Below are 26,013 nucleotides of genomic sequence, written 5' to 3'. Positions count from 1 at the left end.
CTGTACTCAGGGCTCTTCCCCTCGGTTCCCAGCTGTAGGCCTGAGCTCTCACAGAAGGCGGAGGGCCCTCCAAAGTCCACTGCAGGGGAGGCCACGGCTCAGAAAAGGGTGGATCGCCCACCCGCCCCCAAGGACTCATTGTCCCCTGGGAAGAGAGGAGCCACGTGGGACCCAGCAAGGACAGCCTGGAGCTGAGCACAGCCTGGAGGAACGCCTGGGGCTGGAGGAGGGCAGGGAGTCTGGCCTCTGCTTCACTGGCCTCCGCTCAGACTTGGCCTCGCCTGCCATGAAGGCTGGAGAGTATGGGCTGGATTCCTCCCCTGGAGCAGGGGCCCTACTAGTCTGGAGCAACTGGAATAAGCACCTAGGCATCAATGTGGCATTTCCACTCTCCCCCTGGAGCAGGGCCCTCCCAGGAGGGACAGCAGATGTCATTGTCAGGAGAGTGACACAGCCAGGGCCTTGATGGGTGGCTGGGGGACCACTCCAGAATGGAGGTGGGGAGATAGGAAGTGTCAGAAGGTAATCCTGGAGGACCGCAGGGAAGAGGCATCTCTTTCCTGCGTCCAGAAGGGGGCACTAGAGGAGGGACTCAGATTGAGGAACCCACAAGCCCGGTGTCAGGTCATACACACACGCGTGCACCCAGAGTGATCTCGGTCCTCTCTATCAGGAGGGCGTGCCCACGACCTTGGAAGGGGTTCATTTCCCTGGGGAACACAGCTCCCCCAGACCCCCACTCCATTCAAGATCCTGCAACAGCACACTTACAGCCCCGCCTGTGGGAGAGCCGCAGAGGGCTCAGGACGGGGACTGGGGGATGCCCCCTGTTACTGTGTGACCCTGTGCAAGTAACTAACCCTATCAGACCTCATTGTCCTCTGTTGTGAAAGAGGACACTAACTCTACCTCCCAAGACTGCTTTCAAGGATCAAGTAGAGTGACAGGAACCTCTTCCCACTGAGTAAATGCCTCCTGATTGCTCGTCCCCAAGCTCTTCTGCAGCTCTAGCGTATGCTTTGTCCACAGTAAAGCCCTCTGGGCCCTATTTCTCTGTTGTGCCCTAAATTGAAAGGGGCTAGGGAGGGCAGAGGGACACATGGGCAGGCCTCAGGCGGTGGGTGCCGGACCTAGGCAGAGGCCTTCGGCTGTGCCCTGATGTCAGGGTAGCTGTTAGGGGACCCCCCCATCCCTGTTTGCTGAGGATGAGGGGCTCCCGGAATTGGGTGAGCCTGTACCAGGTGCCCACCCTTGGAGCCTGCTCCCACGTGAACTCCCCAGGAAGGATAGAGGGTACTGGGAAAGGAATACAGAGCCCCCGCCCCGGGTCTCCAGCCCCGCTGGGGCCTGGGTGGCCTCTTTGGACCTCCAGTGCTCTGGGACATTTTCCTGAAAGCCCCAGCCTTTCATTTTCCTCCTTGTCCTTACCCTTTTTCCCCTGGAGCTGCAGGAGGATCCAGATCCTCAGGAGATCCTGGGCAGGGGGTGCATGGGGGGGGGGGTGGGTATCACACAGGCTGCTGCTGCTGCTGTTAGTGGCTAAGGCAACAAAGCTTCCTGAGCAATCGACTGTGATGACAGGACACGCCCGTGGAGGGCTTCCTGTCGTGACCAAGGGCCGGGACACGTAAAGAAAACCCAGCTCGGGGGGATGTCTGCTCTGCGGAACATAGAAGACACATCTGTCACCGTGGGACACAGGCGCTCCCACTGGAAGTCCAGCAAGCAAGCCTCAAGTTCACGGTCCTCCCAGGTGGCTGCAAAAGGTTTCTCAGTCTGCATCAAACTGAGTCGGTGTATCGTCCTTCAGGCTGATGGACTTGTTACCCCAGGGCTGGGAATAGGGAGAGCGGAAGGCCTCTTCTGCCCGCCCCTCCCCCCAGGGTGCTGCCTCAGCTGCAGAGAGAGGCCTCACCAAGGGCAGTCCCCCTCCCAGGGTGGCCCGTCACCCCTGACCGGCTGTCGCAGGCTCCAAAGCCCCGGCATCTCCTTGCCACCCTGGAGAGCATCCTGTCTTCAGATCTCTGCAGGCCTGAGCTTCCTGTTGACCTGTCCTTCTCTTCCCAGCTTGGTCCCCGGGCATGTTAGGCCTCCGTGCTAACCTCCACCTCAGAATCTGTGCCCCCACAAACCCGACCTGCCACACTGCATTTTTACAAGGTGTCCTCCTTTCTTCGTTGTTTATTAACTATACACAGCCTGTGGTGATTGTTTTTCCGTGGCTCTTCTAATGACAATTATTCTTAAAAACGTGCTTGATTACTGTGGTCTTTGGACAAATGCTTGGGGAGTGATTATGGCAGGCTGGGAGCTGGGGACATGGGGTGACTGGGGTGGGGAGACTCCCCTCCAGCCTCCCCGATCCTCTTCCCCCCCTGCCAGTTATGCTCCCCCGCTTCATTCTTTCCCACCCTTGCCAGAATATTCCCTGATTCCCTGCACCTCTTCCTGGAAATGACTCTCCCTCTCTCTTCTCCTCTGCCCCTCCAGTCCCCACCCCCCCCCCCCCCAGCTCCCAGGCAGGCCTGGACAAGAAGGCTCAGACCACTGGGCACCTCCAAAAGTCCCCTAACTGGGTCACTCCCGTCAGCCACTGCTTTACCGGGTGGGGAGGAGGTAGCTGAGGGCTGGGAGGAAGTGGTCAGCTAGAGGGGAGAAAGAAAGGAGAAATAGGTTCTGCTTTCACCAGAGTTTCTTCCTGGGCTTCTACAGCTTTCTACATCCCAACCCCAGTGTGACAAGGAGGAAGAGGCTGAGCACGAGAGAGCCACAGCAGTAGCCGCAGAGTCTCCTGGAGCCTCAGTCCAGTCTCGGGGTTGTCGCCTTTCGGGGCTCACGTGTAGCACCTGCAGCGGGAAGGTCCCCTCTTCCCAGGCCTCCTACTGCCCCGTTGGAGCATGCTTCTTCCCCCGGACCAGTGAGGGTGGCTGTGCTGAATCCCCACCCCTGTCCCCCAGCCAGAAGCTCCCTGTCCTCGGGACTTCCCTCTCCCACCCCGGCTCAAGAAGAGGGCCCATGGCCGGGGGGGGCACACACCTGCTGCTATCTGTCCTTCTGATGCTCCTGGCATCATCAGGTGATGAGGACCAAGGGAGGGAACAGGGCAAGAGGAGGGGGAGGTGGCCGGGTGAGGCAGGCCAGAAGGGGACGGGGCGGGGTGGGGCTGTGGTCTGAGGCTGCCTCTGGGGCCCTTTCTGCAGAGGAAGGCACCTATCTCCTGGCCCCGCAGTGGCAGATGAACTGCTCCCTGACCCAAGTTTCTTTTCAGGCTCCTGGGAACAGAAGTCACCATTGCTGCACAAACTGGAAGGGGAGACGGTCTCTGTGAAGTGCCTGTACCCGCCCTGGACAGGTTCAAACATGATGAGAGTCTGGTGCAGGGACATTTCAGCAGATACTTGTATCGTGTTAGCCTCCAACACCAGGCTCCCGAGAGTGTCCGGGGATCCTCGAAACTCTATTCAGGATTATTCCAGTTTAGGCTACTTCATCGTCACCATGACTGAGCTCAGGGTGAAGGACTCTGGATTTTATTCATGTGGATTCTACAAATCCTCAGAGATCTCTGTTCTCAGAAAATTCCGTCTGGTGGTATCTCGGGGTGAGTTCTTGCCCTTCTTCGTGTGGTCCTCAGCCTTCCTAAACCACAGGTGTTAGAGCTAGAGAAGACTCTAAAAGCATTTTCTTCTTGGCTCTCACAGCCGAAAACCAGTGCCCTTTGCCCAAGGTCACTGTGAATTAAAGGCAGAACCAGCAGAACTCAGACCTGCTGGCTCACTTGGTTCTTCCTTTCCCATCACATGTGTCTCTGAACAGTTTTGTTGCTACTAACAAGACTCGTCCGTTGATTTCTAATGACTGTAAGGCTCCCTCAAGTTTGACGAGACTGGCTGGTGACTGGGCCACTCCTGGGCATCCCCACCCCTGACCCTAACCCCTAACCTTCTCTCAAAGGGTTGTGCTTGAGTCCCAGGAAGCCAGTTGGGTTAACAAATGGCGGACAGGCAGGAGGCAGCCAGTCAGTGAGGCAGACGTGGGGCTTCGAGGGTGAGGTTGGGAGGTGCAGCGGCCGAGGGCTCAGAAGACATGGGTCCTCACCCTGGCCCTGCCCCTTATAGTCGAGAGACCATAAGCCTCAGGTGGGGAGCTTGGCGGTGCTCCCCATCTGAGGCCCCAGGTGTATTTCTTGAAAACCTCCAAGTGGTTGGGGCACCTGGGTGGCTCAGTCGGTTGAGTGTCCGACTTCGGCTCAGGTCGTGATCTCATGGTTTGTGGGTTCGAGCCCTATGTCGGGCTCTGTGCCTGGAGCTCGGAGCCTGGGGCCTGCTTCAATTCTGTGTCTCCCTCTCTCTCTGCCCCTTCCCCTCTCATGATCTGTCTCTCTCTGTCTCTCAAAAATGAATAAACGTTAAAAAAAAAAAAAACAACCTCTGAGTGGCAAAGCCTGCCCGCCCTCCCCCCCCCCCACCCCCACTGAGTTTCTCTGTGATGGCTGGAGCCTGAATGGCATCTTCCCAGACCCCTGCCCTCCTTCCAAGCCTGCTCAGCCATTCAGCTGGGCACCCGGAAGACGCAGGTCAGCTGCTTGGCCAGTCACCGCCTAAGCCGTGGCTCACCGCCCTCCCCCATGTAGGGCAGGGGCTGTGCTCTAGAAGGGGAATCAGAAACCTTGAGACCCACTCCTGTGCTGGAGGAGCCCACAGCGCCCTCCCACCCTAGGAAGGCAGATACATAGGTAAAGGGTCAGGAGGGTGGGTGGTGGGCGGCATAATGGAAGCATGTTGGGTGGCGGCCCAGTGGAAGGGAGAGACCAGGTTGGTGGAGAAAGCAGTGGTATGGATTCTCCTGGAGGACTCCCCAGAGGAGGTGATACCGCCTGGGCCTTACTGAAGGAGCAGGACCCCCAGACAAAAGTGGGGGCAGGTGGGAGGGAAGCATTATGGGTGGAGAGTACATGATATGTTCAAAGAACACAGAAAAGACTGTGGAATATAGCCAAGTGATAGTGTGGTCCTAATCTAAAGCCACTTGCATGGTGGCACTTCACTGTGAGGAAAACCCAAGAGAAATGGGTTCTGCTTTCACCAGAGTTTCTTCCTGGGCTTCCACAGCTTTCTACATCCACATCACTCAGAGTAACATCCCCACTTGGCCCAGAGCCCTGTGTGGGCCCATCCTCCCCAGGGCCACAGGCTAGAAGTGGGGAGCCCGCAATGCAGAGCAAACACATGGGAGTGCTCCTCTCGTGGTCGTGTCTTTCAGCTACAACCACGCCCACCACCACGAGCACCAGGAGCACCACAGCCTGGACCTCCGCCGCCAACCCTGTCACCGACAGGTACTGTCACCTGCCTCCCGGTCCTCTCTGTCCTCCACTTCCTCCCCCCCCATGGCCGACTGTGTGAAATGCCTCCAGCTACCGCATGCCCATAGACGCCTGGCTCTCAGGGGGGCAGAATGCTTCAGGTCACTTGCTTCAGGCCTCTTGGAGCCTCAGTTTTGTCATCTGCAAAATGGGGCCAGTGGACATTCTCACCTAACAGCAGGGTTGCTTACCTTGGGCAAGGCTGACATTTGTTGCGAGGGGTGTCCCGGGCGGCAGTGTTCCTGGCCTCTGCCCATGGGACAGCAACAGCACAAACCTCCCTGAGACCACCCAGGTGTGGCAACCAAACCAAAATGTCTCCGGACACTGCCAAGTTTGCCTCGGGGCAGAACCACCGTCTTACTGAGTTGCCGTGAGGATTAAGTGGGATTGTGTCTGGCCCAGCGCCAGGCATGTGCCCAGAGCTTCTTCCTTGGCCTCTTCCCTCTTCCAGCCACAGGCGTCCGGGGGAAGGGGGCACTCTGTTGTTACTACAACCCGCAGCCTGATTTCTTCTCTACCCCTGCCTGATGTTCTAGGCCCCGACCCCTCGGGACTGACCTGATAGCCGCTCTTATTCCAGACTCCATCCTCCCTGCTGTCTCTCCACCCACCATCACTGCGATGGGAACCCAGGGCTCTCACAAACCATGGTTCCTTGCTTCAAGGCAGTATGTCCAGAAACCAGGTGGAGCTGGTCATGGAGCTGAGAGGTGTCCCTAAAGTGGCTGCCTCCGGGGCTTAGGGCTTCGACACTTGCCACCCTGGGGAGCCTGCTGTGGTGTGAGAAAGCCTGTCTTTGTGTTCTGCCTTTGACTTAAGACAGGCCCTATCCAGATGTGTTTATCATGTGGCAGAACTGTGGGTCACAGGAAACCAGTGTTCTCTGAGAGTTGAGCGCCTCTCACAGGCAGGCTGAGGTGACAGAGCCGGGACCAAGAAGAGTTTAGGGGAGCAGGTTGGAAGGGTGAGTGCAGACCCTGCAACAGGGGCCCGGGGGCAAGTCAGGGGACAGCAGCCAGAAAAGGGAAAAGGAGCAAAGACAGCAGGCGTTGGTACCATTCCCCTTTCACAGAGGAGGAAACATAGCCCAGACGTGGCTAGACGTGCATGGCTTATGGGGCAGAGTCCTTGACCATGGGGCTGCCTCCTGGCCAGCTCAGCGGGAGGGGCTGTCATGACCACCAAATGTGTGGGGAGAGGGATGGCTTCCCCACAGAAGGTTGGCTCCCACTTTCCTCACCCTGCTGGCTGTTCCTTATTCCCAAGCTCCGAAAGCAATTGGCATCTCATCATTCCCACCTCGACGGTGGCCGTCCTGCTGCTGCTGGTGCTCATGGTCCTCATGATCCTGTACTTCAAGAAAGCCCGAGGAAGTGCCGGGAAAGGTAAAGCCCAGAGCTGGCTCAGAGCAGACCACTGAGGGCGTGGCTATGATGTCCTCGTGCCCGCGAACCGTGAGGACCAGGCTTATTGTGCCCATTCTACCTACCACCAAGGAAATTGAGGCCCGCAAGACAAGGTGGCCAGGATCCCCTGGGTGCTCTTGCTTTGCAGAACAGCAGGCAGGATCATTCTCTTCAGAGGCTCAAGGTCAGCTTCCTCTAAGCCTAATTTGCCTAAAATTGGGCATTCTGCTATCATTTTGGGATCGTATAATTTGCCATATTTTTATAGGTAAGGATTTACTTTTTTTATTTTTTAAAAAAGCTCTATTTCTGTTGAGAGAGGGAAAGTGCAAGCAGGGGAAGGGGCAGAGAGACAGAGGGAGACAGAGAATCTGCACTGACAGTGTGAAGCCTGACACAGGGCTCAGTCCCACAAACCGTGAGATTAAGACTTGAGCGGACTCACGGACTGTGAGATCATGACCTGAGCTGAAGTCGGACGCTTAACCAACTGAGCCACCCAGGTGCCCCAGATTGTAAAATTTTCTATCCGTACTTTTCAAACTGTGCAAAGCCAATTTAGTGGGTCACAATACTATTTCCATAAAACAAAATAAAAAGGTAAAATGTCACAGTGGTTTGTACACTCTGGAAGGACAAATATTTTTTCATTGGACTTTTAGGGGTGTGGGGGGGGCGCACGTATGCGTAGGAGTGTGAGTGTGTGAGTGTGTGTATTCGTATGTGCCGGAATAAGATAAAATGTTTCTCATTGTGGCTCCTGGCCCAAAAATTTGAAAGACGTTATAGATAACTTCCCCAGCAAATAGATTATACTTAAATTGATGTTTCAGTTTGGAACTTTCAGTGACTTGAGTTGATTAAGCTTACCAGTTTTATGCAAATGAGCCACAGGCTGCCAGCTTGATTTGCTCCTTATCACTAACCTCTGCTCTCTGGACACTCCTCTGCACTGCCCAGGGCCTGAGACCCTACTGTGACCTCCCTGCAATGTCCTGGGCAGGGTGGGATTTCCGGGCCGGGGCCCCAGCCCCTCCCCTGCCAGGGTCCCTTCTGCCCAGAGGGGGCCTCCATCACCTCTGCCTTCTCAGGAGACTGGAGCCTAGGGAGCAGTCCCTGCCCCAAACTGGACTCTTTTCTTCACAGGTGAGGACAAACTCCACATCTATGACAACATTTCAGTCCAGAGGGAAAAGACCACTGAACACCGGAAAGACTCCTCGTCAGGGCAGAGGCGATCTCAGGTTTCCTGGGTATCTTTGTTGTCAGTGTTACTGTCTTTTTTAGCTCCCCAGCTTGTGTTTACTTGTAGTTTCTATTCAGTCTGGGCCTGGAATCACGTGTGACTCCTCATGTTGCCTCATCTGCACATACCCATTGCCCCATATTTCCCAATTCAAACCTCTTCAAGAGAGAGAAGTTGACTGCTTCAGCTTTTGACCTTCACCCCCACAGGAGACAGCTATTAGTGGGGGTCCATCCCATGGGTCCAGAGCCAGCCTATGGCGTGGCTTCCATCAGTCCAGTCGGCTAGGGGGAAGAGGGCCTCACGGCACAAGCATGGCTCCTTAAGTGCTCTCTCTTCGGGAGCTGAGGGCCGAGCTGTTGCCCTTGGGTAGGCATGTCTTGTCTAAAGATCTGAGACTTTAAAACCACTGAATCGCAGGATTGGGAGGATCTAAAGCCATCTGGTTCAACCCTCTGTAATGCTGGAATCAACTCTACAAATGGCACCCCTACCAAGTGCTGTTCTAGCTCAGCACTACTCAAACTTGAGTATGCATAAAAGTCACCTGGAAAACGTGTTCAAACAGAATTTCTTGGGCCCCTCCCCCAGAGACCTATTTAATAGATCTTGGGTGGAACCTGAGATTTTAACAAGCTGTCAGGCAATGCCGGTCCATGGATCATACCCAACATAGCCTTCCTTAGCCTATTCTTAAACATCGTCAGTGATGGCAACTCTGCTGGCTTCAGCTATTCCCAGAGGCTCTGCAAGGTCCATACTCTGTCCCACACCTTATCCCTGTCTCTGTTCTCCACCCAGCTCTGGGCAGCCTGGGGGCCACTGACCATTCCCAGCTATGATCTGTACAATGAACATCTATCTTCTTTGATTCCCAGGGCTCCAATCAACAGATGGGCTCTGATGAGGACTCTGGGGCCATTTGCTATGCTTCACTTACCCACCTGAACAACTTTGACCTTGAGGACTCCATCTATGTCAACACCTACCCCAACCTGAGGCCCATGCCTGACCCCCTTCTGACTGTGGAATATGCCAGCATCTCTGGAAGCAGACCCTAGCCCTCCAACTTGACTGCCCTGGAGGGGGAAACTCAGGAGCTGAAGGCATACTTCACTGGGCAGTGAGCACTTAACAAGTACCTGTGAGGCGTGGGGTTGCCCTACCAGTGATATGGGGACTTTGGTGGGACAAAGATGGTCCCAAACCAGCAAAAGGTCATCCCTTCCTACAAAGGAGGTGAGGAAGGGGGAGGAGAAGAAAGTCCTTATCACTCCAGAGGAGAGAAGCTTTGAGTCTAAAGGCTGTGCTGGGCAGGCTCTGGGGCCCATAGAAGGGGTTTCTAGACACCTGCCTGCTCCCCTCCCCAGGGTCTAGGAGGAGGGCTATTAGAGCAAAGTCCAATTACATAGGGTCTGGATCCCAGTGCCTCTGAGTGACCCAATGTTCGCCCCACTCTGTGACCCTCACTTCCTTCCTGACCAGGGGCTGTGAAATCCTGACACACTGTGCAAGTTCCTCTTTGGTGACTCTCCTCATGAAACCCCCCCTCCACCCCCAACTACCTCTCAGGGCTGCTAAGCCAGGCTGGAAAGTTCTTTTCCTCCACCAGAGCGCCTTCCTGACCTCCTGATTTTGATTCTCACAAATGACCCTGCCAGTATGTGGGCAGTGTCCTCCACTCAAGAGTCCCTCCTAACACTTGGTCTTGCTGGGCAGGGGTGGGAGGCATGAGAGCTTCCTTCCTTATAGTGGCCCCTGCAGCCACTGTAGGGAACTGACCTGGGCTCCCTCCCCTTCCATGGAAACCATCAACTACCTTGCTAGCTTCATCTCCAACAGAGCAGGCTGAGGGCCACCTCCTGCTTTGCCCACGTACACTTCCACAGGGCTCTTACGGAGACATGGGCCCTCTTTTATTCTGCACCTCCAAGGAGTGACTCTGGATTGTGGGAATTCTAGGCCATGGGGGCAGAGGGTGCTGTCCTACCATGTCATGGGAAAGATTTCTTGAATTGCAGATTCATTACTTCTCAAGGGTGACATTTAAAGATCATCAAATCCAACTGCCAGTGGGAGGCCAGATCCCTTCTGCAAAATTCCAGTGAGTCATACAGTGTCTGTCCCAATCTCTTGGAGGACAGGGGATTCACCGCTTATTGGTCAGTGTGAATGGTTTTGTCAGACAAGAACTTGTTTGCCATCAGTCACAGTGAGACATCAGCTTTGCCTCTAGGATGGGACCTGAGAGTGTGGTTGCTTCAGGGCCAGGAAGGGAGAGGGGTTGAAGAGGAAAAGGGTGGGTGGTCTGAGGTCTGGCAGGCTCGGGTGTGATGATGAGGTCTTCTTCAGGGAGGAAGGCAAAGTAATTCCTTGTCACTTGTGACATCCCAGGTTCTCAGTGTTGAGGATGTGGTTATGTCTCGAGTCTGTGGCTGTTGGGGACATCTGGGAACAACCCCGAGTTGAAAGAGGTGGAGAACAGGATGTTCTGAGCATCACCTTGGCTCCTCAGGTCTCTTCCCTGCCCTTCCAGTGCTCCAGATTTGACTACCAGAGGCTGGGCACCTGCTGTATCCTGACCTCTCACCTACCCGGCCTTGCTCTGAGAGGGCCATCAGCACTGACCTACGGCCTCATTAGACCTCTGGTCCTCTGTTGTGCTAGGCTCCTGACAGTGCCTCTTGGTCTATATTTTAGTCTACATAACCACTGGGGGAGCCCATCTTCACCATGGTCTTCTCGACTCGGGTTTCCTGGCTATAACACCACGAGCCATCCCAGGGGTCAGGTTCCTCCCGCCACTGTCCAAAGCCAAAGGATTTACTCAGACTAGAACCCCTGGAGTTATAGGCATTACATGGTATTTATAGGGGCCTGCTGACCTCCAGCCACTGCTCAAGGGCAGTGATTAAGTCTAGTAAGCCAACAATTATGGAGTGTTTCTTATAGCCACATTCCTCTACATACCTTAATGGCTTAAACAACCTCATAAGGTAAGTGCTTTCCCTTCATTTTAAAGATGGGGAAATTGAGATGCAGACAGTTCAGTAATTTCCCAAAGTCTTATAGCTAATAAATGGTGGATCCTAGACCTGAAATTTTAGCCACAGTGCTTTTGGGTCCCTGTTCCCATTGCATGTACGCATGCACGCACATGCACAGTGGGTAGACGTATGACAAAATAATAACACCAAGCAATCATGGCAAGAGCTGAAGAATGCTAACGGTGCTAGGAGAGGATGGGAAGCGTGACCTTTTCTGATAGAACTCCAGGAGCCAAGAGGGGCTGGTAGGGCTGTGGCTGATGTAGCTGGGGAGTTTGAGGAGAGGGATTCTTGATTAACCAGTGTCCCCAGATAAAAAGGCCTGGGTCCCTCCTGCCCACAGTGCCCCAGGGAGGGGACCACCCCTTCTGCCACCCAAGGCTCAGGCCCCACAGGAGAGAGATGTTCTTCGACCTTTGGGACACTAGCAGGCTTTAGGCACCATCCTCGGAGGGCCTGCCACCCACTGCCAGTTGGACCCTCCCTTCACCTTGCCCCCCACTATGCTCTTTATGCATGCCCACAGTATGTCAATGTTTTGTTCATCGACTTGTCTGTTTTCTGTTTTGGTCAGTGTTTCAAGCCACTAAGGTTTGGAATAGTTTGTTACCAATAAACAATAAATAATCAAACTGAAGAACCAAGACAAAGTTGAAGAACAAATGGAAAAGGAGATGGTCTTACCTGACCGGAAACCAAGACTTAGTGTGATGTTCTCACAACCACAGTGTGATCCTAGACTAGAAAATCGACCAGGGCAACAGAATTGGGGGGTGAGAAGTGGGAACCTGATTTTCTGCCAGAGCAGGCATATGAAACAGGGGCAGAGGAGAGGAATATGCCATGGTCTGGGAGCAACCATCTATCCATTATGGGGAAAATAGAAAATTAGATTCCCGCCTATGTTTTACACAAGAATGAATTCCAGGTGGGTTACAAATCTCCATGTCAATAGCTGAGCAATAAAATGTTTAGACAAAAATGTAAGCGTTTTCATGACTTCAGGGTACAGGAATATTTCTTGAGCAAGACATCAAAAGCTCAAACCATAAAAGGGAAATGTGGTGTTTGACTATATTAAAATGAAAAACTCGAGTACAAAAAGAAGACACCAAAAAGAAAGTGGGAGGAGAAGCCGCCGACAGGGAAATGGAATTTGCAATGCATATAACTGATAAAAGATTAGCAGCCAGGATTTATAAGTTAGTAAAAGGACCCACCATTTTTAGTGGACAAATTATAGGTGAGAAGAAAATCACACTCAAGAAAATGAAAAACATAAATAATGGTTAACTTCATGAGCAATCAGATAAATTCAAATCTCAACTAAAAACATTTCTACCCAGTATATTGGTTGGGGACTTCAAATATGTCTGTAATGCTTCATATGTAGATACAGAAATATAGGAACAGATATAGGTATAGATTTAGATATAGATACAGATACAGATATAGACATAGATATAGATACATACCTCATATTTTTTAATTCTGAGAGTTCATGATAATAATCACAGTCAAAAATCTAGTTCTGTGAATGAATTTAGGCACCCCAAATGGCATTTTCTCTGTAACAATAAAACCACCGGCAGGTGCTGTTATCAGGTTCCTATTACATCAGGAGGTTATGCAACATAGAACAATAGAAAAAAATGTAAGCATGGCAGGATATGTAAATTTTGGTGCTAAGTAAGTCTACTGTAAATTTTTTTTGATGTTTATTTTTGAGAGAGAGAGACAGAGTGTGAGCGGGGGGAGGGGCAGACATAGAATCAGAAGCAGGCTCCAGGCTCTGAGCTGTCAGCACAGAGCCCCACATGGGGCTCGAACTCACGAACCGCGAGATCACGACCTGAGCTGAAGTGGGATGCTTAACTGAGCCACCCAGGTGCCTCAGTGAAATAAGTTCTTAATGTAAATTCTAAATCCCAGCACAGTTTCCCAAAGGTCAGAAACTTGGCTGGCCTTCTTTTTCTTAACCACTACTATCTCTTCTGCCTGAGCTTCTTTCTCCCTGGAATCTTTACAGATTTCTCAAAACAAGCCCCTTCTCCCACCCACTGCGGCGGTCATGCATGTAACAAATCCACAAGCTAGATTTGGTGAGGGTCCTTTCAAGGAGCTTCATTCAAGGAACCCCAGGCTAACACCAACAAAAAGTCATCACAACAATCTGAAGCTTTACTCTGTCCTTCAAGGAAATTCACGAGTCCTTACTTACCTTGCTGTCAATGGCTGGCATCTACAGGCTGGCTCACCTCCAAACCCTCAGCCAATCTCTCCTCAACCTAGTTTTCCTGGCCCTCCCCCTGCTGGTCATTAGTGTCTTCACTGAAGGAGTATGTCTCCTCAGCCAAAGACTCAGAAGTCAAGAAGCCGAGCCTGAGCCGGAGGAAAGAATGGATCCTCCAAATCTCTGGTCCCTGCTATTTTAGGTCTTGTCTTCCAGGCTGAGATATTTGAGTTCGTGGGGAGGGTCTGGCGATGTGGGGTGGAAGGGTGACTAATGGCGGGTTCTGCTACATGACTTGGAACGCAGAAGGAGTGGATCGCAACCCGAAGCTTCCTGCAGCTATAGAAGTATTGAGATTCACCTCCCAATGCACCACAAAACATTAGCGTTTTAAGAGACATTAATAAGTGTCATGTGAAAATAACCCATGCTAGGAACATATTTTCTTCAAACATTTTAACGTAAGGAAAAGGAAGTTGCGTTTATCACAATTTGCAAAAGTTGGCTCTTAGAAACTCTTTTAATATCCATTAATGGGAGGTTGATTAAGAAGTTATGCTACATTCATACCAAGGAATATTATGTAGACATCTGTTGATATGGAGAGATACTCCAGATAGATTAAGTGAAAATGCCACAAAATAATATGTCTAGCATGAACTCCTTTGTGTTTGTGTCTCTGTGTGACCATAGCAAAAAGGCTAGATGAACAAAAACTAAAATATCAGTAGAAATTATCTCCAGGGAGTGGTATTAGAGTGGAGGAAAATTCCACTCAGTAAGATTAGGCGGACTGGCTCTGGAGCCAGACTGCTCGGATCTAAACCTAACTTCCACCTGTATGAGCTGTGTGGCCTCAGGAAAGTTATTTAACTTCTCTGGATCTTGGTTACCTGGAACAATAATATTACCTACCTCACAGGTAATGGCGAAACACATTTAAGGTGTTTAGAACAATGCCCTGCACATAGTAAGCACTCAATACATTCTTGTCTGTTTTTTCTTCTTTTTTTCTATTCTTTAGTTTTTGTTTTGAGAGAGAGAGAGAGAGAGAGAGAGAGAGAGAGACTGAAAGTGGGGGAGAGGAGCAGAGGAAGAGGGAGAGAATCCCACGCAGGCTCCATGCTGTCAGCACAGAGCCCCATGCCAGGCTTGAACTCACGAACTGTGAGATCATGACCTGAGCTGAAATCAAGATCAGACTCTTAACCAACTGAGCCACCCAGGTGCCCCAACTCATGTATTTTAAGTGCGGAATTATGGACAACTTTTACCTTTTTAAAGTTAATTTTTATATTTTTTCATATAAAAATTAATTGACTACAGTTTTCAAAAGATTTTTAAAACGCTAAGCACATTTTATATAGTTATTATGATAGAAATAAGCTCCCTCTGAATCTGCGTGCTACATGACTGTGGCAGGTGATCCTGGGGCAAATTGCCTGTGGCTTGTGGGTACGATGTTTCAACTGCACAAGGAGTATTTACCAAGGAATCATGGACATCACTGATGTATTTAACAACCCTATTGAATAAGCGGTTTATCTTGCTGTGATTTCAGTACTAGGTCTTTAAAAATTACCTGATTTTTCTAAATTGTGATTTTAAAAATTCTGCTTAAAAGTTGTTTTGAAAATTATCAAATTTTGCAGCAACGAATTTATCTTTAGGACTGTCATTGCTTTCTACTCTAATCCAGGCATAAATGTAACTCTGGCGCACCTGCGGATTGTCTGAAAATTTAGAGTACTTTTAGAAGGGTTTTGTGGTCAGATACTGTTAGGAAGGGCTGGTCTAGATGCACATTGGTCTCAGGATTTACTTCCTTGTTGATCCCAGACTGCCCAACATGCTCCGGGTGTAGAGGGAAGGACTTGTGGACTGACTCAGTCCGGGGCATTACAAGGACACAGCACCACTAGGTGGGGTCCACTCAGTGCTGGGGGTGGGAATCCGCCCCACTCGGGAGGAACTGTTTTCTTTCTTTTAAGAAAGGCTGCAATTCTTGGGGCGCCAGGGTGGCTCAGTTGGTTAAGCGTCTGACTTGGGTTCGGGTCATGGTCTCACGGTTCATGAGTTCGAGCCCCACGTCAGGCTGTGTGCTGACAGCTCAGAGCCTGGAGCCTGTTTCGGATCCTGTGTCTCCCCCTCTGTCTCTGCCCCTCCCTGGCTCTCACTGTGTCTCTCTCTCTCTCAAAAATTAATAAACATTAAAAAAAATCTAAAGAAAGGCTGCAATTCTCTAATAATTCTCTTTTATTTTTAAGGCATTTTGTTTCTGGCCATGGCAAGACCCATCTTCAGTTGGCAGATCCCTGTGGTCCAAACCTGGACCCTCACTTCCACCTTAACAGGCATCCTGACTTCTCAACTCACACTCAGAACAGAGGCCCAAATGTGCCTTTCGGCCTGAGATGACCAGAAATGTCCCCAAGCTCTCTCTGATGACTCATTTAAAGGTCTCCCTTCACTCCCTGAACCCAGGGTATTGTCTTAAAATCCTGCCAATACAGATTTGCAATATCAACATCACTTCCGCATCTAGCAACAAAGGGGCAGTGACTCCTGTGCTCAATGCACCTTCCTAGCACCTAGCATGGAGCCTGGCATATGGTAGGAGCTTGGAAAATAGGTGGAATAAATGAATGTGCCCCTGGGAAGAGGGCTTCACGCTCTCCCACTTCCTGGGTAAGAGGGAAAGGAATGCCCAGGAGGGGGTAGCTGTAGGGCAAGTTCCCTTCCAGGAGCAGGCAGCAAGCACAAGAGAGTTCAATTGCCGATCATTTTAACAGGGTTCGTACAGAGGAGTGGACAAGGATGAGCGGGCCACCAAGGGATGGCGATGCATCCAAAGACAGGGAGTGTTAACACCCCAACTTGAAAGAGCAAGGAGAGAGAACTGTGTTCTTGGAGCCAAGTGAGAGAGGAAGCCATGGAGGAGGGACCACCAATCCGAGTTATGGCTCCAGAGGAAGGCAGCCACTGTGTGAGCCATGGCAGACATGGAGGGAGTAGGGGAAAGTAAGTACTTCAACTTATTTCTCCTCCTAACTGCCAACCCCTGCCTGTAGCTCCCTTCCACTAGACCCAGCAGTAGTAACCCAGGGGACCAGGCGGTGGGGTGATGGAGTCCAGAGGGGCAGCTTCCCTGGGGCAGAGCAGCACTGAGCAGGGATAGCATGGGGCAGGGGTGGGGACAGGAGTGGAGCACGGTCAGCGGGGGTCAAAGGCAGCAGAAAAGTCAGTCCAGGAGGGCTGGGAGGAGGCTATTCATGTCTTCTGGTGATCAGACTCAAATGGACAGTTGAAGAGCATGAATAACAAAGCTGTCCCTAAGAAATAAAAAGGCTTCTGCACAGTGAAGGAAACAATCAGCAAAACTAAAAGGCAACTGACAGAATGGGACATATTTGCAAAAGACATATCAGATAATGTATAAATCCAAAATCTATAAAGAATTTATCAAACTCAACACCCAAAACACAAATAATCCAGTGAAGAAATGGGCAAAAGACATAAATAGACACTTCTCCAAAGAAAACATCCAGATGGCCAACTGACACATGAAAAAATGCTCAACATCACTTATCATCAGGGAAATATAAATCAAATCCACAATGAGATACCACCTCACACCTATCAGAATGGCTAACATTAACAACTCAGCAACAACAGATGTTGGTGAGGATGCGGAGAAAGAGGGTCTCTTTTGCACTGCTGTTGGGAATGCAAATTGGTGCAGCCACCCTGGAAAACAGCATGGAGTTTCCTCAAAAAATTAAAAATAGAACTACCCTATGGCCCCACAATTGCACTGCTAAGGATACAGGTATGCTGTTGCAAAGCAGCACATGCACACCAATGTTTATAGCAGCACTATCAACAATAGCCAAAGGATGGAAAGAGCCCAAATGTCCATCGACGGATGAATGGATAAAGATGTGAGGACAGGTGAGTCTGTGGCAAGGTAAGCACGGAGGAAAAGATGTGTGTGTGGTGGTGGTGGTGGGGGCGGTGGGGAGTAGGACCTGAAGACACGGGAGGAGAGGGGACAGGTGAGCAAGTAGCTCCTGGGGATCATCCAGGGGAGATACACAGACAGACAGCCAGACAGCTAGACGAGATATAGGGAAAGCTGCCATTTTGAAAATGGAAGATGAAATTCTGGGATGGAGATAGACAGGAAGAAGGAAGATTTTAGAGAGAAATATAGGTAAGAGGAAGGAAAATAATTTTAGCCCTTTTTTTCTTTATCTTTCTTTCTTTCTTTCTTTCTTTCTTTCTTTCTTTCTTTCTTTCTTTCTTTCTTTCTTTCTCCTTCCTTCCTTCCTTCTTTCCTTCCTTCTTTTCTTTCTTTCTTTCTTTCTTTCTTTCTTTCTTTCTCTTCTTTCTTTCTTTCTTTCTTTCTTTCTTTCTTTCTTTCTTTCTTTTTTGAGCACTTAACATGCCCTACCTTTACATACCCAGATAGTGAAGCCGGCCCAGAGAGTTAGGAACTTGCCCAAGGCCACACAGCTAGTAAATAACAGAGTTGGGATTAAGCATGGGTCTGTAAGAAGCCCAAACCTGTGTGCTCAATCCCCACTTTGCATCTGTCCCATCCAGCCTTCCAATCTGCACACTTGGCCCCCAAAGCCCGGCTAGGTAGCCTCCCCAGTCCTGACAGGATCTGGACCAGTCCTGATCCAGCCGCATGGCAGATGAGGTTCCCTGCACTTCTGTCTCAGTCCTGTGATATCCGTGATGACCTGAGGCAGGTTCAGTGCCTAGATCCCTGCCTCCTAGCTCCTGTGCTGTCATCCAGATCTTCCCTTTGGGCCTGCCATCCCCTAGCCTACTGGCTGCTGCTTGCCCATGACCTAAAGCAATCCCGGCACATGCACTTGAGCGAGTACACACACCCTCACTCCCCGGGAGGTGTCTGCCCTGAAGAGAGGAGGTACTGGTTCTAGACAGGGGTCAAGATCCCCATCTGAGAAAATATGAGATGCTAAGGATGGGAGAACTGCCTCAGCTAGAAGTGTCAGAGAACAATGGTCCAAATACAAAGAAAGAAGGTCAAGTCTGAGAGGAGTCAGAGGTGAGAGAGAGGTGGGGGCTCGAGAGCAAGGGTTTGAATCTCAGAAGCCTCAGTCAGTTGAGCATCCGATTCTTGATTTTGGCTCAGGTCATGATCTCACAGTTGGGACACCGAGCCCCACATTGGGTTTCATGCTGAGCATAGAGCCTGCTTAAGATTCTCTTTCTCCCTCTCCCTCTGCCCCTCTCCCCACACACGTGCACTGCCTCTCCCTCCCTCTCTCTCTCTCTCAAAAAAAGCAGGCAATGATAAGATGTTCAACATCATTAGTTATTATGAAAATAGAATTAAAACCATAATGAGTTATAGCCACAAAATTATTAGAATGGCTTTTCCAAACCCTGACAATATCAAGTCTTGACAAGGATACAAAAATAGTATAGCCATTTTGCAACACAGTGTGGCAGCATTTATAAAGTTAGGCACACACTTACCACGTGACCCCTCTTAGGGTTTTAGCCAAGGGAAATGACACATATAACCACACAAAATATAGGTGCATGAATGGCTATGGTGGCTTTTTTCATAATCGCCCCCAACTTGAAACCACTCAAATGTTCATCAGCTGGTGAATGGAGACAAGGTATGCATCAGCCATACAATGAAATACTGTTCAGCAATAAAAAGTAGATGAATTACTGAGGAGCACAACTTCATGTGTGTTGAATACATTATCATAAGTGAAAGAAGCCAAACTCAGAGCTGTACATCAAACAATTCCAGGTATAGGACATTCTAGAAAGGGCAGGAAGCCGTAGGAACAGAAGTCAGATCAGTGGTTTCCAGGACCTGAGTTGGAAAGGAAGAGATTGGCTAGCAGGAGCACGAGGGAGCTTTTTGGGAGGCTGATAGAAGTGTTCCATATTTTGATTGTGGCGGTTGTTACACAGATGTATGAATTTGTCAAAATTCATAGAGGTAGACACTTAACGGGGTGAATTCTTGTGTATGTAAATGATATGCCAATAATCCTGACTTTATAAAAAGACCGTAGAAGGGGACCTATCCAGTGATTTTCAGGTGGCCTCAGACCCTTCATTCCCTAAGCCATTAAGTCAAGACTGGGGAGCTGGTTTTCCGAGTGAAGGACTAAATTATGTTCATCATTAACCCCCATCTCTAGGCGCATTCCCTGTAAATACCATAGATGCACAGTAAAGAAATAAATAAAAACAAATCAGTGAGTGCTTGCAGGAAACCAGAGTAGACTCTGGCGATCTGTGGGTGCCTGTGGACCCTTCCTGGCCTCTCTGCTACTTCCCCCTGCAGGACTCACCTTCCCGCCCCTGGGAATTACCACTCCTCCCTCATCCCATCCCAGGACTGACCGCCGAGAGCCATTTCACACTTTGGTGGCTTTGTACCTGCAAATCCCTGTGCCTGGATCACCCTTCAAGTACCCCCACCCCACCCCTGCACCTGTGGAGAAAGCACACCTCCAGCCCTGGAAACTCCAGCAAATGTCACATCCTGTGTTGTCCCATAGGTGTGTGTGTGCACAAAATAATGCCCTCGTGCGCTGGTGCACACAGGAGGCGCCCAACTGTGCAAAGGATATGCTTGGGCAGGAGACGGCAGGTGGAAGAGAAATTCTCCCCCTCGTGCAAAGCCCATCTCCCCCCTTCCTCCCCCCACCTTAACTGGGATAATAGTACTAGTTAGTATTTGCTGAGTGCTTATTGTGTGTCAGGCCCTATTCTAAAGCACTTTGCCGGTAGAAATCCATGTTATCCTCCCAATAACCCTACACACTATTCTTATTCCCACTATACAGATGTAAGGACTGAGATACAGAGAGGTTGTGGTGGGGGGTGTGGTTGCACACACAGGCAGTGAGGAAGGAGGACTTGAAGTCTACCTACACTACAGGGATCCTGGCCTGGAGGGAAGGACTAGGAGGCCCTAGATGAAGGTCCAGCTGGCCCCTGGTCCTTGCAAGGCTGCAGCCAGAGTGTGATAGGCAGTGAAGCTGGAGCAGGGTCTGGACACAGCAGTGAGGACTGTGATCCCTGGGCTGGGCTCCACAGCCTTGGACACTGTCCAGCCCCTGCCATGTGGGGTCCCCCTGGCTGGGATGGGCAGTGGGGCAGGCTGGCCTCTCAGAGGTCTAGGATCCTCAGCCTCCCACTGCCTCTTGGGCAGCAGTGACTGGCCCCTCCTCTCCCTTCCTCCCCCACCCCTCACCCCCTCCCTGAATCATAAAACCAGACCCCAGTCCTGACTATTTCTCAATCCCTAAAAGCCCAGTTCCTGTGGGCAGCACTCGACGCGCCTGCCCCTCTCCTTTCCGCACTTCAAGGGAAAGACGAGATCTTGCACAAGGTCCCCTGTGTCTGCCTTCCACCAGGGAAGCCTGACATGGAGCCTCTCCGCCTGCTCATCCTGGTGGCCGTCACAGGTAGGAGCCCGTCTTGCCACTGGCCAGGCCTTCTCTCCTTCCCCTTCTTGAGTATCCAGTGGGTGGGTGGGCGGGCAGCCCTGGGCCCAACTATAAAGGCGGCTGACGTCCTCGGCATGGTCTGCACCCCGCTTTTCCCCACTCACCCCGCATTCTTCATACTCTCCCTCCCTCCCCGGGAGGAGAACCCACTGTCTGACTCTTCATGCACGTGGGAGTATGAGGGGCTGCTGGATTCTGGCCACAAAGAAAAGGAAGGAATTCTGATGGTGGTACCTCAGGCACTAGGTAGCAGTTGGGGGAAGTTTGGGGGGGCACTGGTAAGAGCCCTGAAGATGAGGCACCACTGGCCCCGGAGGAATGGCAGGGTGGGAGGGAAGAAAGAGAGGAGGAAAGCAACCCGTAGCTGAGGATGTACATCTTGTGCTGACGTGAAGGTCCTCTTGTTCTCAGGCCTGGAAGGGAGATGGGGGGTTGACACCCCAGGTTCTTGCACACAACTACCTCTTTTCATTGGGGTAAGGTGCCTCTTGCTCCCCTAGGGCAACAGGCAAACATGGTGAGCAGAGGGGCTGTCCCAGCCGAGCCCTGCTCCTGAGGCTTCTTAGCGGGGAGTGGTGTGGGGGACGATGGGGGGCTGCCTGGAGGCAGAGGGATGCCCCCTCCCTCTTCCCTCAGGTCTCTCTGCTTCAAAAGGCAGGCCACCTGCCCCCTAATCTTGTCTTCCAAGTCTCTTTTGCCATATGGTTGCGGATGGGGTAAGGGAGGACCAAGAGAGGGGAAGTCGAGGCAGAGGGCTCCGGACGATACCCCCTGCAGCCCCTGCCCTGGCAATAGACCACACTTTAAGCCTATCTCCCCCACCCCAAGACGCGTCCCCAAAATAGCAGCCTCATGTCTCCCCCCAAAATAGCTGAGATGAGTCTCTCCTGAAAGGGGAACAAAGCCACAGAAATAGGGAAGCTGGGAACTGAAGGTCAGAAGGAGGAGATGGCAGAGCCAGGGCCCACGTGGGCCGCTGCAGAGTGAGCACGAATGGCCAGGGCAGGGAGGCGGGTATCCAGCCCAGACCCGAGGGGGCCACTGGCCCCGCTACCTTGAGACGGAGAGCCTGGAGGAGAGGCCTTGGTCCCATGTGATAGGGATAAAATGGGCGGAAGAGAACCGGAGGGAACTTCAAGGCCAACGTCTCTGGAAATAGGTCCAGAGAGGGACAGTTCTTTAAAAATGCCCAGCAAGTCCAACGGTGTTAAAGCCAGACTGGGGACCTGGGTTTCATGGTGGACTGTGCGCCTTCTCCCAACTTATACAGGAAGCTGAGCTCCTTAAGGGCAAGACTTCTGTCTCCTTGTTCACTGCGCACAGTAGGTGTTCAATAAACGTTTGGTGAATGAGCGAAGAGTGAGTGAATGTCTCCTCCCCAGAGCTGTCCCGAGCCCACAACACCACCGTATTCCAGGGCATGGCGGGCCGGTCCCTGCAGGTCTTCTGCCCCTACAACTCCTTGAAGCACTGGGGCAGACGCAAAGCCTGGTGCCGCCAGCTGGATGAAGAGGGCACGTGCCAGCGGGTCGTCAGCACCCACCGCTCGTGGCTGCTGTCTTTCCTGAAGAGGTGGAATGGGAGCACAGCCATCGTGGATGATGCCCTGGGGGGCACACTCACCATTACGCTGCGGAATCTTCAAGCCCACGACGCCGGCCTCTACCAGTGCCAGAGTCTCTATGGTGATGAGGCCGACACCCTCAGGAAGGTCCTGGTGGAGGTGCTGGCCGGTGAGTGGGTGGCTGACTGCACCTCTAGGCCACCCCTGGGCTGGGACTGTGTCTCCAAGGTCTGGGCACAGGACTGCCCTCTCGGCCACCCTGGGGAAGCCCATGGTGCAGATCTTGCCTTCCCACTTGAGGGCCCCTGTGGATGGTCGTGCAGGTTACTCACTGCGCAAGGGGACTGCATCCAGCCCTGGCGCCCCGCTCCAGGCTGCACTCCCTGCATCGCTTACAGGAAGGATTCTGGGTTCTAATTTGCACAAGGCACCCAGTGAGCTGCTTGCACTCCTGCCTCTCCCCATAGCTTTATCCATTCGGCATCCAGTTGGGATGTGAGCACTGTACAGTGGTCCTTAAGGAGTGAGTGGTGGGAGGTTCGTTTACTCCCTCACCCAATTATCCAAAGGACCTGCAAACATAAATCAAGCACTGACCTGGTACAGAAAACAAGCCCTACGAAGGGACACTGCCTGTGACCCTGGGCCATGTGCTTCGTCTCTCCGGGCCTCCATTTCCTTATCTTTAAATGGAGATGATGATGTTTGTCCCGCTGCCCCCACCGGGCTCCCAGGGCGTATCAGTGAGGCGACAGAGTTAAACATGCTTGGGGGTAAGTGACAGCCCACACCCCAGCCTCCTGCTGCTGAGCTGACCTGGGATCCTCATGCCAGGTGACACAGGGTGGCAGTGGGGGTCCCCCCCGCCCCAGGCTTTGCACAGGGATGCCCTCCAGGAAAGCCTTCTGCCTGTGTCTCCAGAACACTATGTATCCCAAAGGAGAACGAATCTGGGGGTTCAGGTCCCCTTTCTGACTCTCCCTCTTCTCAAATCCTCCCCCACCACATGGCCCCTTATGATGGAAATGAGCCATTCATCGAAGGTCTAAGGTGGGGAGGGGAGCGGAGACGGTTTGCCCTAGACCCAAGCCCCATGGACACCACTTTTTTACATGCAAAGGTGGCAGTAGGGGCCAAGGAGACACAGATTTTCAGCCCTATTAGGGCCTAAGCCTCAGCCAACTCCCAAGAGGGTGGCAGGAAAATAACATTATAATAATAATACTCCATGGCTGGTGTAGACAGCTTGACAGTTCACACAGAACTTTCAAATACATCCATTCATCCATTTGACCTTCTCAAAGACCCTGTGTGTTGGGGGTTGGGACTTGTAGTTTCGGCACTTAGCCATACAGGATGATCTCACTGAATTCTGCAACACTATCACCCCACTTAACAGGTGAGGAGACCGAGGCTCAGAGAGGTTAATGACCTGATCTGCTCCAGGCCAGAGCCTAGGGGGCCTCGTGGCATCCAGATGGGTGCTCCCCACTGTGACTGGCTGCCTCAAGGAGGAGGGGCTAGAAGCTCATAGGCTCTGTCTCCCATAGACCCCCTTGATCACCTGGACCCTGGAGGTCTCTGGATCCCTGAAGAGTCCAAGAGCTTCGAGGATGCCCAGGTGGAACGCAGCATGTCCAGGTACAGAGGTGGGGCAGACTTCCACCCTGCAGAGCCCAGGCATGGGATGGGGGCTGGGGTCCTAGAGCTACAAATCCCAAGAAAATTAGAGCATGAAAATGGGCCTGGAGATGATCTGTCTGAACACCCCTCCGACCAGCCATTGCGTGTTGGTGTGGCCCTGCCGGTTGTTAACATGCTGAAATTCTTTTTTTATACATAGCTGCTGCTCCAAGACTCCTGAATGGTCAGCCTCCCATCCCTTCCCTGGCCACCCTTGGACATCCCCACAATTCAGCAATAATAAGGGTTTTAGGACAAAACTGGGACCCCATCCCCATACCTGCTCCTTTGGTAGGATCAGCTCTGATTGGTTCATTCCTGTGTACTGGTGTTAAAATACTGTTAGTATAACCATGGAGTGCACATGTGCACACACACACACACACACACACACACCCCCCAGACTATACTATTATGCACAGCAGGAAACTGCCCAGCAAGGGAAGGTGATGTGTTTAAACGCACTCAGCAGGTAGATCCGTACCTAGAACTCAGGTCTCCTGACTACAGGCTCCCTCAAGCCTCATCCCAGGGATGGTGCTGGGTGGGGAGCTATTCTAGGCCCCTGAAAGCACCTGGTATCTCCCCGGTCCTTCTTGGTGGGCAGACTCCAGTGCGTAGGCCACCCAAGGTCTCCCTCATGTCCTCCTTGTGTCTTCAAGGGGTCTCTCAGAAGAGGATATCCCCTTTCCACCCACTCCCATCCTTTTCCTCCTGGCCTGCATGTTTCTGGGCAAGCTTTTAGCAGCCAGTGCTCTCTGGGCTGCGGCCTGGCATGGGCAGAAACTGGGGACGCCCCGGGCCGGTGGGCTGGACTGCAGCCGTGACCCAGGTTACCAGCTCCAGACCCTAACAGGTGAGCTTCCAGAGCGCAGTGGTGGATGGGGGTGGACTGGGCAGGGGTGGCGAGGTGGGGCTCAGAGGGGCTGTGTGAGCACGCGGTCGGTTGCAGGGCAGAGAGACACGTGAGAGAAGACCCGGCATGGGAAGAGAGGTCCCGGGAGAGGTCTGCTGGGACCACCCCGGCCTGCACACCTGCCCCTCAGCCACCAAGACTCATGGTTCTGCTTTGGTGAAAGGTCACCCTGCCCACACCCTCCTTCCCCTGGCCCCTGGAAACAGAGGTGTGTGTGTGTGTGGGGGGGGGACACTTGGGAAGTGGGAAGGACATTCACCAACTTGTAGGCATTGGTTATTAAACACTCTCACAAACAAATCCAAGACTTCTCTTTGGCTACCAGGCTAGGAGAATGAATCTGGACGAGGAAAAGACAAAAGGTCTGCCTCCTTGGGGCCTCGGGTCTTAGGCTATCGCGTCTCTCTGTTCTCCCCGCCTCCAAACTGCCCATCTTTTGCTTTTCCTCGCTCCCTTCCCTAGATCTAATTGCTGGATCCTGCCTCCTTGTCTGGGATTTCTCTAGCATCCAGGCTGCTGCCCCTCTCCTCCATTTGCCTCCCACCTGTCAGTTCCCGAGGATTATTGCGGCCCACCTCCCCCACCCGGCAGTCCATCTAACGCCCAGCTGACTCATCGACTCGCTTCCCCAGACCTCTGCTTTCCGCGTGTTACTTCCCCTCCAGGGGAACACCCACGGCTGGCCTCATGGAGTGCAGCATACCAGAGCCGGGAACTACTGGTCTGAGCCCCTCACTGCACAGAAGGGAAACTGAGGCTCGCGAGGGAAAGATGTCACCCCAAGTCCCCAGTAGAGCCTGGAAGTGCAAATTTCACTTCGTGTTCACGTTGCCCTTCCCTCTAGCTCCATCCTACTCATTTATTTCATGAGAAAATGGATATGTTCTGCGCCAGGTACCATTCTGAGGGCTGGAGACAAGCGAGAACCAAACAGGCAAAGATTCCTGCTCACACAAGGTCCCCGAACCCGGGGAAGGGGAGGGAGACAGACACAAGTCAGTCAGCCAGATGGTATGCTGAAGGGCAAAAG

General features: G+C 52.1%; 2 protein-coding genes across 3 annotated transcripts; both read left to right on the top strand.

The window, feature by feature from the left end:
• Positions 1–1,512: 1,512 nt before the first annotated feature.
• LOC122489497 lies at positions 1,513–12,049 on the top strand. Of its 2 annotated transcripts, none has more exons than XM_043591352.1 (7): positions 1,513–1,753; positions 2,713–3,076; positions 3,269–3,601; positions 5,263–5,338; positions 6,635–6,753; positions 7,921–8,018; positions 8,899–12,049. In XM_043591352.1, the coding sequence occupies exons 1-7, from the start codon at positions 1,652–1,654 to the stop codon at positions 9,079–9,081; spliced, it is 1,275 nt and encodes a 424-aa protein (XP_043447287.1). In that variant the 5' UTR covers positions 1,513–1,651; the 3' UTR covers positions 9,082–12,049. The 2 variants fall into 2 exon arrangements, with proteins under 2 accessions (XP_043447287.1, XP_043447286.1); XM_043591351.1 differs by having other exon boundaries at positions 7,921–8,027.
• Positions 12,050–20,600: 8,551 nt separating this feature from the next.
• TREM2 (triggering receptor expressed on myeloid cells 2) lies at positions 20,601–25,302 on the top strand. Its single transcript, XM_043591350.1, has 5 exons — positions 20,601–20,778; positions 22,203–22,553; positions 23,935–24,025; positions 24,730–24,923; positions 25,020–25,302. Exons 1-5 carry the CDS (start codon positions 20,739–20,741, stop codon positions 25,034–25,036), a joined length of 693 nt encoding a protein of 230 aa, XP_043447285.1. The 5' UTR covers positions 20,601–20,738; the 3' UTR covers positions 25,037–25,302.
• The last annotated feature ends 711 nt before the right edge of the window (positions 25,303–26,013 follow it).

This window comes from Prionailurus bengalensis, chromosome B2 (assembly GCF_016509475.1).
Source record: "Prionailurus bengalensis isolate Pbe53 chromosome B2, Fcat_Pben_1.1_paternal_pri, whole genome shotgun sequence".
NCBI classification, from domain to species: Eukaryota; Metazoa; Chordata; class Mammalia; order Carnivora; family Felidae; genus Prionailurus; species Prionailurus bengalensis.
The sequence above is the reverse complement of the archived record's forward strand: the minus strand, read 5'-3'. Positions and strand labels throughout refer to the sequence as shown.